Source organism: Vidua macroura, chromosome 2 (assembly GCF_024509145.1).
Source record: "Vidua macroura isolate BioBank_ID:100142 chromosome 2, ASM2450914v1, whole genome shotgun sequence".
Classification (NCBI taxonomy): Eukaryota; Metazoa; Chordata; class Aves; order Passeriformes; family Viduidae; genus Vidua; species Vidua macroura.
The window spans coordinates 89,658,278-89,670,817 of record NC_071572.1 but is presented as its reverse complement, the minus strand read 5'-3'; the positions used below and the strand labels follow the sequence as shown (position 1 = coordinate 89,670,817).

General features: G+C 37.0%; 1 protein-coding gene across 1 annotated transcript in view; it reads right to left on the bottom strand.

Annotated features, from left to right (window-relative positions):
* The window catches only part of ZMYM2 (zinc finger MYM-type containing 2), an 87,901-nt gene that overhangs the window by 60,270 nt on the left and 15,091 nt on the right, over positions 1–12,540 (bottom strand). Inside the window, exons 2-4 of the mRNA XM_053969748.1 lie at positions 7,927–8,017; positions 5,931–6,790; positions 1,277–1,562 (exon numbers count right to left, since the gene is read on the bottom strand). Coding sequence (XP_053825723.1) covers positions 1,277–1,562; positions 5,931–6,780 — 1,136 coding nt within the window. The 5' untranslated portion in view covers positions 6,781–6,790; positions 7,927–8,017. The remainder of the gene's footprint in view (positions 1–1,276; positions 1,563–5,930; positions 6,791–7,926; positions 8,018–12,540) is intronic.

Below are 12,540 nucleotides of genomic sequence, written 5' to 3'. Positions count from 1 at the left end.
GATTTAGCCATTATTTCAGTCAGAAAAGATTTGTCAATCTCCATCTTTACATATCATGCAGCTAGCTGAATAGGGCAGTCACCAGATTATGTCTAAAAAAAATTAATTGTGTATAAACACATAACAAGCCAATAGAAAGAACAAGCATTACTTTTAACAAGCCCTGTAGAGGGAAGGGTTCAGAGAATTTGAGCTTTTACACAGGTTTTTAAAAAAGCTAGAATATCTTACATTTTGTAGGTTTTCAGGGTACCAAGGTATGAATATGCAGGATATCAATGTCTTCTATAGCTTATTTTTACTGAGTGCCAAGAAGAAAAAAGACCAATAGCTTGCATCTGAATAATCCAGCACACTGGACAGTAATGTAAAAGGTTTTTTTACTAGTTTAAGTCTTTGATTGAGCAAAAACTATGCGCTCCGGAGTATACACTAACAAAGGCAGTCTTTATTGCAAGTCTTCTTTAGTTCAGCAAAAATTTATCCTCTAAGCAGTGTCATTGCAGCATGTACCGGACTGAGAAAATGAAAAAGTGCAAAAAACTCAGTAAACAGTACACTGAAAGTAAAAGATAGTACAGCCAGTTTGTACACTTAGAACTATAAGAACACAATTAAAGAAGACATTTGCCTCTTTGGCAATTTCAAGTCTGGCAAATCATGAAAAACTGCAAGTCAAACCTAATCACTAATTTAAAATAAGCCACTTCTAGCTATGCTTGTTACTCCATCTGTACCGCCCACTTAAGGTACTTTCAGCTATAAAACTGCCAGCTGCTCCACTTATGGGGAAAATCTAAGGCTCTTTCTATCCCCCTATGACCAAGAGTGGAAGAACTCCCAAGTTTCTTCCAGCTTCTTGCAAGTATGACTTTCTCATCCTTTTAAAGCCTCTTGATTTTACATCTTCATCTATCAAAATGAGCACTTTCTCCACAACAAATGGTCCACTTTTTTCATAAAGGACTTCATATATGAAGTATATCTTGTCACAAAGTATGCCACAACTTGGACATCTTGCCTTAAAAAAAAAAAAAAATCACCTATTTTTAGTGTACTGGCTTTCCATAAAACAATATCCCATACTCTGAATTCAAAAGCTGGTATTATTTTGTTAGACACAGAGAATTCAACATTTACAAACAGTAAAGCAACACTACATGAAGCACCTATATAATCAAATTTTATATCCTTAATAGAGCAATTCTCATGCACGTGTAAGAATCTTAATAGTAATGAATTTAGGTGCCAGAGTGAAACAAAATAAAAAACTCACTTTCTGCACATGACACAAAGTTTCTTTGGAGTAGGTTTGTGTGAAAATGATGAGAGGCAGGTAGTGGAGCAGAAAAGGTGAGCTGATCCTTTCCGCTGATACGCCGTCTGTCCCTTTTGTAAAGGCTTTTTGCAGTTCGCACATGTGACTTTAACCTGCTTAGAAGGCTGTTGCTGGGAAGAAGGCTGGAAAATTTGCTTAGGAAGGGATGCTACAGGTGACAAGGAATCCACACCTGGTTGCTTCTGATTCCTAGGAAAGGAAGCTGACTGGGATATCCAAGAATCTTCAAGACAAAAAAAAAAACCCAAACATAAAAGTAAATCTAGAGACATACGTATGTACAGAATAGTATTCACAGATGTATGATCATAAAATAACTTTTCTGTGGTAACGACCACAGAAGAAATATATTTTAATTTCAGGTTTAATGTAAAAAATCCTGTTTGATGGTACCACTCTCCATTGCTACAAAGCTTCAGAACATGAACAAATTTCAGGATTCTCCCATCCTACATCTAGTGACAAGTTTTGCAGATTTCAATTCACTTGCACTGAGTTTACAAGCTGGCAATCTTATCTTCAGACAAACAAAACTGAAATTAAAAAAAAGAGACCAACAGACAACATAGAATTTCTAAACCAATCTTTGATACAAACTCTGCAAATATAGATCTGAAATTTTCATTAGTTATTTTGTTTCAAAGCTTTAACAAGCATAATGTGTCCAGCCTCGGTGATAAACCCTAGAACTGGCTCCTAGTTCAGCCTGCAGCCAGAGAACTATATGTATAGCAGTGAACTTGCAAAGTCATGAGAGATATGACTTCCTCAGTAGAAATCAATGAACCTAGAAAATAATATTTTGTTAAGTTCTGGTAGTACACAGATCCATGTCCCCATGTTTCAGACTCCACTAGTTTTCTATCTGTATTTTTGGAAAATAAACTGTCATGGAACAAAGTAATCTTTGCCCAATCTTTTGTAGCATAACCTGCTATATGAGTAACTCACATAACAAGAACGTAAGCAAAACAATTTTTTCTGAAAGAAATGCATCTATAAAGATTGTATGCTAAATTACATGCTCTGTATCTTGGTATGGAGCAGAAGATACAGGGTTTTTTGGGAAAAGAAATCCCCCAATAAAATGTAATTTCTAGGCTTTTCTCTAGAATTTGAGCTTTCATTTAAAGTGATTATCATCAGAATTTAGAAATGTTTACCTTCTGAGGACTGCCACTAGTAAGACATTCCTTAAGCATGAATTAAAACTGAAGAAAACTATTTTGCATTATAAAAAATATTTGCACAAATTTTCAATAGTTGCCAGTTATACTGGCAGTTATACTGTGAGAGCACTTGGGACTTACCTAGCCTTGAATGTCTTACTGGAGTGATTCAGAGTATTTCTGGTGTGTTAATACAACTAATACCCAAATAAAAGACAGATGATTTTAAATTCTATTACTTCAGATAACAAAAACATTAACCTACAGACATGAGAAACTACCTTTTTCTTAAGGGACATTATTTTGGCCCATAATCATTCAATAAATAAAAGGAACCTTTTCCTCTTATTTTCTGCATTCCTTCCTTTCCCTGAAGGATTCTATTAACAACATATTCTGATGCATAGCTTTAAAATCCATTTAGGTACAAAGATCCAAGAACACTTGTTAGTGCAAAAAACAACACACATTCCTTAGCAGGTAAAAGATCATTTTCCGGTGTGACTTTTTAGCTGTCAAGGATGTCCTACTAGTCAGGCATTTAAGACAAGCCAGAAATTTACCTGTTGTAGTGCTTGAGAGTAAACAGAAGAGCTGGAATGAAAAGGTGAAGGGAAAAGGACACAAAACACATTTGTCGCAAAAGCATTAAAGACCTTTGAAGGCATGAATATCCTTCCTGACAAACTAAGACAAGCTACCAGAGTGCTTAGAATTAAAATTAAGTGCCCTCTTCAAATTTTTCTGTACTTCTACTACTTCAAATATACTAATATCCTGGTAGCACCTTAACACCCCAAAACATTCTGAGATTCTCCTCTTTCCTCTTAGATATTAAGTGAATGCACATTGACTCTCTTATCAGGAATGTACAGCATGTGCAACAGAGCTACTCCATCTGCCTGTAATTCCAGTAGCACTCAACTGCCAGTCATGAAAACTTGAGTTTGCTACTCATTTCAGTTTGAAACATTCAGCATGACTAATACCTAATTAAGGTAGGTAATATCTCTTTAAGATTATTTCAATTGTTCCTTATTTTCTTAAGGCTTCAGATAGCCTGCCTCAATATTTTGTTGCATTTCTCCTTCCATAAACATGAAAGAACATCTGAGGATCTTGACTTTTTTTTTCTTTTACTTTTTCCATATCCCATCTTCATAGATACCCATTTCTTCACATCTCACTTCTCAGCCATGTTACCTCCTTTGCTTAAAGTCCTCTACAATGCATCTGTAAAATCCAGTTTTCATGTCCTTGAACTGAGGGGTATCACACTTCCTTAGTTAATTCCTGGCGAGTTTTCATACCTCACTGCCTTATGGCTTCATCCTTCAGGTTCCTACCTGCAATTCTGCAATGGCCAAGTTTATGAGACTATACAGTGTCATGTTCAACTACTTCTTACTGCTGTGGCTTTTCAGGTTGCTCCCCTTCTTTCTTACTCATTCCTGCTCTAAAGTGCTATAAAATCATCCTTTCCTGTCATTTATACCATTTATTTGCAAAGTCATCTTACAAAAATTAAATCTTTTTTTAAAAGCTGAAAAAAATGTGTCAGTACAACTTGGGGCAGAGGTGGGGAAGAAGATAGTACTGAAGTTTTACACAGGTATGCAGCTTTTGAAACACATTGACCTACACACAGTTGCATTAAAACCTGGTTCAGATCAGGGCAGCTGTAAACTGCATCTTCAATTTACTAGGTGTTGACTCTTTCTCTGGAGCATTTTTGAAGCACCAAAACTAGATTCCATTGAGAGAAATAAAACCTAAGTTCCACTCCAAAGCATGTCTACATGGACCTCATCTACCTGGACCTCTCCCAAGACCTTTGATAGGGTCCCCTCACAATGTTCCTGCTGCTGAATTGGAGACATATATATCTGATGGATAAGGAATTGGCAGGATGACTGCATCCCAAGAATTACAGTTCACGGCTCAATGTCCAAGTGGAAACCAATAACATGCAGTGTCCCTTGAGGGTCTGTACTGGGACTGATATTATTTTTTTCAACACAGAGAGTGAGATGAAGCAGACTTTCAGCAAGTTTACAGGGAACACCAAGCTGGGTGGTGCAATTTATAAGCCAGATGGAACAGTATGCCATCCAGAGGGACCATGACAGCCTGGATGAATGAGTCCATGGAAAACTCAGAGCTCAACAAGGCCAAGTACAAGGTCAGTCAGGGCAATCTTAAATATCAATACAAACTGGGGGCTGAATGGATTGAGGGCAGCCCTGTGGAGAAGGACTGTGGAAGACTGGTAGATGAAAAATTGGACATGAGCCAGCAACCTGTGCCTACAGACCAAAAAAATCACTTGTATCCTGGTCTGTCGTGATTCTGTCCCTCTGCTCTGCTGAGACCCCACTTGTAATATTGCATCTAACTCTGAGGTCCCCTGTACAAGATAGAAATAGGCCTGTTAAAGCAAGCACAGAAGAGGGTTACAAAAAGAGACAGAAGGCTTGAACACCTCTCCTGTGAAGAAAAGCAAAGAGTTGGGAGTTGTCCTGTCTGAAGAAGAAAAAGCTGGGGAGACCATATTGCAGTCTTTCAACACATAATGGGGCGGTTACAGAAAAAGATGCAGTGAGATTTGCTAACAAGACCTGTAGTAACAGGAGAAGAGGCAGTACCTTTAAATTGAAAGAGGGTAGGTTTATACTGGACAGGAGGTATAATTCTTTCACAATGAAGGTGGCAAGACACAGGAGCCGTTTACCCAGAGAAGCTATGGATGCCCCATCTGTGAGTGTTCCTGGTCAGGATGGATGGGGCTTTGAGCAACCTCATCCAGTGAAAGATGTCCCTGCCATGGCACGGTGGTTGGATGAGGTGATCTTTAAATGTCCTTTCCAATCCAAACCATTCTATCATAGCCACTCCAACGCTTACTGGGGACATCAGACTCTAAATTAATGTGTAGCACAGAAGTGTCTCTGTTATGCACCTACTGCTTCATATAGAGATACCTGCTCAAGGAAAATAGACTAACACTGATCCAGAAGAAATCTTCCAAACCACATATATAATCACAGAATCATGTAGGTTGGAGAAGATGCTTAAGATCATCAAATCCAACCATTAACCCAGCACTCCCACTAAACCATGTCCCCAAGTGCCACATCTACATCCTTTTTTTAAGGATCTCCAGGGTTGAAGATCACTTTCTTGGGCAGCCTGTTCCAATACTTAATAATCCTTCTGGTGAAGATATGTTTTCTAATGTATTATGCCACTGAGCATATTTTATTCTAGTCACAAATAAGGTAGTGATGGGCATGAAGGGAATCAAGGTCTTTCATACATATTATGCTAAAAGACTAAGCACTGCCACTGCCAAAAATACTTCAATCAACTTATTTCACAATTTCTTTCTACCCTTTAAGGAAAAATTCAAAATTGCAACTTACCAGGATTATGATGAGTCACAGATTCTCCATTTTGAAATACATCTCCAGCCACGTTCATTCTACCAGGATTGAAAGGTCCTACACCAGTCTTGGTCTGTGAAGTCAAAGATGGGGTGTATGTTTGCAAATTAACACCAAAATTATCTGACTGCAGTCCGTTAGATACATCTCCCAAGCTGGCATTCTGCAGTGACGTTACATGTGTAATAATTAGGTTCATGTCATGCCCGTCACCATCATTTTCTAAACGACCAACACTGACAGAGCTCATAGCATCTGTTTCTAATGTAGTAACATTAGCAATCTGAATTTCTGAGTCTGGTTCTGTGGTTATACCACTATTACCTATTCCTGAATTTACCTTACTTCTTGAAAAACTGGAAGGTGAGAATTCCATTTCGTTGGTTCTATTTTTACACTCTGGAAGTCTTCGTTCATTAAAACTGGAAGCATTCTTCTCTTGTCCTTGATTTGTTTCAATGTCTTCTTCATCATCAATAATAATAGTTTCACTTATACTCCCCTTTCGAGAATGTAAGTCTTTTGGAGAAGGAAGCATTTTGCAATCATTTCCTTTAAGTTCTTCATTTTTAGATGATGTAAATGCAGTGTTCCTTTGGTCTGCTACCAGTGACGTAGAATTTTGCGGAGGTTGTATAGGTTCGATAAAAACTACATCATCATCATCTTCTATAGGTGAGTTTTGGAATTTATTAGGTCTAGAAACTAAAGAACTTGGTGGCCCTCCAAATGTATTTCCTACATTTGCAAGACCTGCTGCCATGGTGGTATTCCCTTGCAGACTAGTATTTTCAGACAAGTCTAATCCTCCCAGAGGACTCGTGTCCATTCCAGATCTGCTGTTTGAAGAAAAACAAAGGAAGAAAGGAACACATCCAACTTCAGAGTAAGACACTACCTTCCAGTAACAGTTCTTAAAAATAACTACTGAATTAATAGTTCCAGATTTTATTTTCTTCCTGAGATAACAGGAAGGAAAATTAAGTTTTTCTATGCTTTTCTTTGAATGTCTTAATATCCATTTACTTTCTAATCCTATACTAGCTAAAAATATGCAATCACTACACATCACAATATTTTATCAATACATTTACACACAGGAAACATAATTTTCAGTGCTATTTACTACATGATCCTGATCTCTCAGTCCCTTTCCCACCCCACATATGCAAGCAATTATCTTCTAACACTGCTTTTGCTAGACTGCAAAGCAAGATCAAGAGTTAGGCACACAAAAAGAAAAACTGAATTCCTATTAAATTTTGGCCCTATTAGGAATCTTAACAACTTTGAAATTCAACTGATTTTCCCCCAACCCCACGCTGCCAAAGCTCCTTAGATAGCCACAAGATGACTGGAACAAAGAAGTAAGGAAGAGATATATAGGAAACCCTTGCACATGACAGGAATAGATACATTATTGAGCAGCAGAAAGTGGACAGCAACCTCTCATTTGTAGTCACTACAGACTGCCAGCTCATTTGAAGTCCTGAGTTACTACCTCATGCTCCTGCAACTTTCAGTGACTTTGTCTTATTTCTTTTAAGAGCAAGCAGTGTTTATTAAGGCTACTTCCCCACAGCTACTTTGCCTGGGGAGATCTGTTTGCTTTTAGTAATTGTTCGGTTTGAGGAATCTGTTCTTCATAACTGTCAATTCAACCATGAATTAAAAATTACAAAAGTCAACCTGGATATAATCAAAGCTAAGATGGCTCTAAAACACATCTGTACTAAAGATCAGTAAGTTAAACTGATCTTGATATAATACTACAAGAAAAATACACACATAAATATAATTTGGGTATGTCTTGGAGTATATGCTGATCCGTGACACCACTGAGTTTGTGTGGAAGGTTAGAACTGGCTATCTGTGCTTTTTTATAAAACCTTTGTACAGGAAGGTAAATACAAGAAGTAGAAATAGCCTGCTCATCTATACTTACCCATCCAGAAATCCACTGCAATCTGTTTACCTTAATAAGTTGCTCCAAGCACTTTTATTTTCTTTCCTGTGGGGAAACTGATCTTGTACCAACTTGCTGCCTTTCACAAAAGTGCTGTGGTCTGAAACAGGGTTAAAACAAACATTAGCTACCCAAAACTATTTCCTCATCTCAAGCATCATCTGCCAGCTATGCTCCTTAAACCAACTTTCTTCTAAATTTACAGTTTAAGTTCGACCTGACTTTCAGCACTATGATCCTACAGTAAGAGAGAATGTGAGTCCATTCAATCCCTGCTGTGAATTAAGCAGCAACAGTACTGTTTGAGATCTTCTACTCTGTCACATCACATTTCCAGAAGGCTTTATAAAGGTGAAAAATATGCCATGTTTGGTAAGAGACAGACATATATAACTGCAATTGAATAATCAAACATTAGAATAAGAAGTATATCTGTAATAGAATACTAAGGAAATAAATGATTCAGTTAAACGAAGCAATTGAGGAAAAAAATCTTAGCAGCTACATTTCCTTTGTTTTTATCAGGTCAACCTCTTTGCTGCCTGTAGCAGAATACACTATGCTAAAATGAAAATATAAAAGGAAAACTACAGGACATAAAATCAGGCCTACAATGCAATATAAACCTTACACTGATAATATTTTTCAACTTGTATAAATTCACTGCAGTGATACTTAGCACAGATTCAGGCATCCATAGCCTATATTAACATATGTGATCACTCACAAGAGACTGAAAATGTTCAAAGTTCAAGTATCTATTTACTCTTCAGGCTTTGTAACAGTCATTAGGTTTTCCAGACTTGGCAGCATTTTTAAAAGAGAGCTTAACTTGTCTAGTTATCTACTGTTTGAGGACATCCCTTAAAACCCCCAAACAGTAAAGTTGCCCAGAGGAATAAAGCTCAAATATTCTTCTACACATTTACACTATTCAAGCCCTGCTGACCATTAACTGAGCAGAAGCAGGGAGGGCAGGACAAGGACCAAACAGCAAAGCTGTGAAGCAGATTAATCCTAGAAGAGAGGCAGGTGACCACCTTTTAGTTCCTTCCTACGTTAGCCTTACCAACATATGCCATTATGTAATAGCATTTGAACCATAATAAAGGGAACACTGAATTGGAATGATAGGAGGTTTCTTACAAAAAAAAAAAAAAAAAAAATATTGTATTATCAATGCAGTTGGCATGTACCTCCCTGGAAATCAGTCAGTTACACTGAAGGTTAATTTAATCCAATATTCTCTTTCACTTTTACTTTTTCCTCTAGAGTTGAATAACTTAAGATTTTTCTGCATCTCAGATTTTGCTGAAAAGAATTAATTTAATTTTTAAAATTTCACAGGTTTATTCTATATATTTTCTTTCTCTACAAGGACAAAAACATCACAAGCTCATAAACCTCTTAATAAATGTTTAAATATACTTGAACAGATGTGAGCAGAGAAAAAATGGGACTATGCCAAGACTACACCCCAGGCCTGACTCAAAACCTTTATGATTCCTATTTTCACAAATCCTTAGCAGAAAGACAGACTTGGGCTGTATTACAGTACATGCACATAGCATGTAGCAAAATTAAGACTCAAAACACGTATCTTCTTGCCTAAATCTATTTACTTTTTCCACAAAGCTCTTACGTTTTAATGAGCTGTACTGTTAAATATTAAAAAAGTAAAAATTTGTGTTTAACTACTAGTGCAAAGTCATAAGAAAATCTGCATATAGCTCCCTGCAAATAGCTACCTCTCAACAACAATTACCCATAAAATGTGCAAAATGAGATAGCTTGTTTTCTAAAAGTAGGAACAGCGAGGAGAAACATAAAAACCACGTAGGCAATGTCACAGTCAGTATTTCTAAACAAAAAACTACCCAAAAAAGTGACTTAGCAGGAAAAAAAAACAACCAAAAAAACCATTTAGAATGGAAAACTAGGAAAAAACTCACACCTCAAAACCAGCAACAGCAAAAGATGCTTTACAATAGAAATACAATTGTTAGAAATCCGTGAGCTTGATTAGACTGATCACTGGATGAATTGCTGACATTTGGGGGGGAAAAAACTAAACTGAAACAGAAAAAAACCCAACCAACAAAACAAACGCCCAACCAACTTACAAAACAAACTCCCAACCAACTAACAAAACAAACGCCCAACTCAACAACAACAAAACCAAGTAATAAAAAAACAACGCAACAAACACCTCAAACAAAAAATCCCAACCAACCAACAACAACGAGAAAACAACCCACAAAATAGTGAGACCTAGTTTGCAGAAAATGCAAGTTCAATACTGCTGAAGAACAAGCTCAAGGCTTTGTAGTGGTACATAAGACACCAAAATCACATCTGGACAGAAACAGGAGCATTACCAATATTCAACAGCCCTTCCTGAACCAGGCCTTGTGTGTCCCTGTTAATTTAAGCTACATCACTCACCTGTTAAGTCTTCAGGCTGAAATAAATTACGATCCCATTGCTTTGTTCAAGGCTTAATTGCTGGAAGAAATAAGAGACAAAATGCAGGCACTTCTTAAGAATGATGACAGCTACTACAGCTCTTAAGACAGCTAAGCAATACTTGTAGGGTCAATTCCACTGATGAATGATAAGAGAGTTAAAGTTATCATGAATTGCAGAAACCCAGATGAGATGTATGAGTACCTCAAAAAAAAAAAAAATCAACTTTGCTTTAACAAAAGCAGAAACTGGAATATAAATGCCTTTACCAAGTGCCATTAATAACATGTGGAATGAAGGCGAAGATCCAAGTCAGTTATGTACACTTGGAGCAAAAACACAAAAGTCAAAAGGAGTCACTAAAATCTGGTTAAAACCGCAGTTCCACCACAACAGGACATTGGAAACAGACATCCAAAGTAGGACCAGCATGTACAGATGTTTCCCTATCAGTGCTATAAGCCCAAATACAAAAAGGAAAAACTTGAAAGACTACTTTGGAAATAATGCATAACTGAGACATCTTCAAACGTAAACAGACAAAATTTAGGAGACCGTATCCTAAGACACAAATATCGGAACAAAAAGAAAGAGACTTATTTGCCTCAGTGAAAAGAATATTACTTTCTGCTAGGAAAGCACAGTATCATAACTAAATTATTTACCTCAAGAGATACTGAACTACTTTTAAATTGCACATCCCAAGCAGAAGAAACAGCCCATTAATGGTATACTACCAATCACTTCCACTCAACCAGTGATACCATAGGTGAGATAATGAGCATGAGACTGCAAAGTAGTCTCATTCCCATTATCTCACTATGGTGAGATAACTACTCACCATAACTTCTTAACTACTGTTTAACTGCTGTTTTAACTACTTTTAACTACTGTTGTGCAAACTAGGGGAGGGGGGAAAGTAAAATCAGCCCATCACTGAATGATGGGAAAAATTTTTTTAACACAACCAACTTCAACCACCTAGTGAATTCTTGAGCCATGCAACATATTTCAAGGTGTAATTATCCAGACAGCACTCCAGAAAAGCGTATTTAAATTCCCAGAGGAATAAAAAAATAAAAATACAAAAAATCTCATTACTTTAACATCTGGCTTCAGAAAGAACAACCTCAGTGCGGAGCAACTAGAACAAAAAGCTTGAAAGCATGAAAGCCATAAATAAATAAATAAACAAAACTCACTATATTATGCATACAACCAGCCCAAAAAGACTCCAAAAACCCAACAGAGACTACTAGCAGGAAGCGTCTGACCTACAGAAGTGCTGGAATCATACTGGGGGGATGTTTTATATACATTTCATACACCTTTTGGATAGAAACAGGCTACTGCCCTATGTCAGAGCAACTGTCTAAAATCCCAATTCTTGTCAATTTTACAATCAGTAAAATTTTCCTGAAGTAAAAGAGCATCCACGAAGCCTGAACCAGAAAACACAGAATAAATTCTTTGCACTGATGTTCAGTAAGGAAAAGATCAGGGAAGATCACATCTAAGCTCTCTTTCTACAGGTCAGGTCAGAGGAAAAATGTTGCATCAAAGTGCTAACACAAGAGGATTTCAGAACAAATCACTAGGGCCTTGTGGAAGTCACTTAAGATTTCTAAAGGCAGTCAGCAATTTTTTTTTTTTTTTTATTTCAGTATCTGCAACCAATTACTTAAGCAGTAGGCAAGAACAATTACTCAGACTGCAGTCCTATCTCTATCACTAAATAAACTGATAGAAACTACAGCTGAATAAATACACCAAAAAAAAACATACGGGAGGGGAGCAACACAAATTTTACAATGAAAAGGTACTGTCTCACAGGACTACTGCCAAAATCATTTGAAAGGTTCACATACTTTTAGACCAACTGTGATTAAACAGGTATATCCCACTAAACTCTTCCAAAAGGGATTCAAACACTGTACTCAGTGAAGACTGCTGTGGAAACTATCTATAACAAAGATTTTGAGAAGATGTTCTCTGGGGGATTTGTAATTATTTAAAGAGAAAAATATCATGTGTTGTTTGTTGTTACCACAATAAAGACAAGTTACCCCAGGGGTTCCAAAATAAAATTACAGAGATCAACATATGTAAGTCAGCCAAAGAGACAGTGACTCCCAAAATGAGTGCTTCCTAATCATA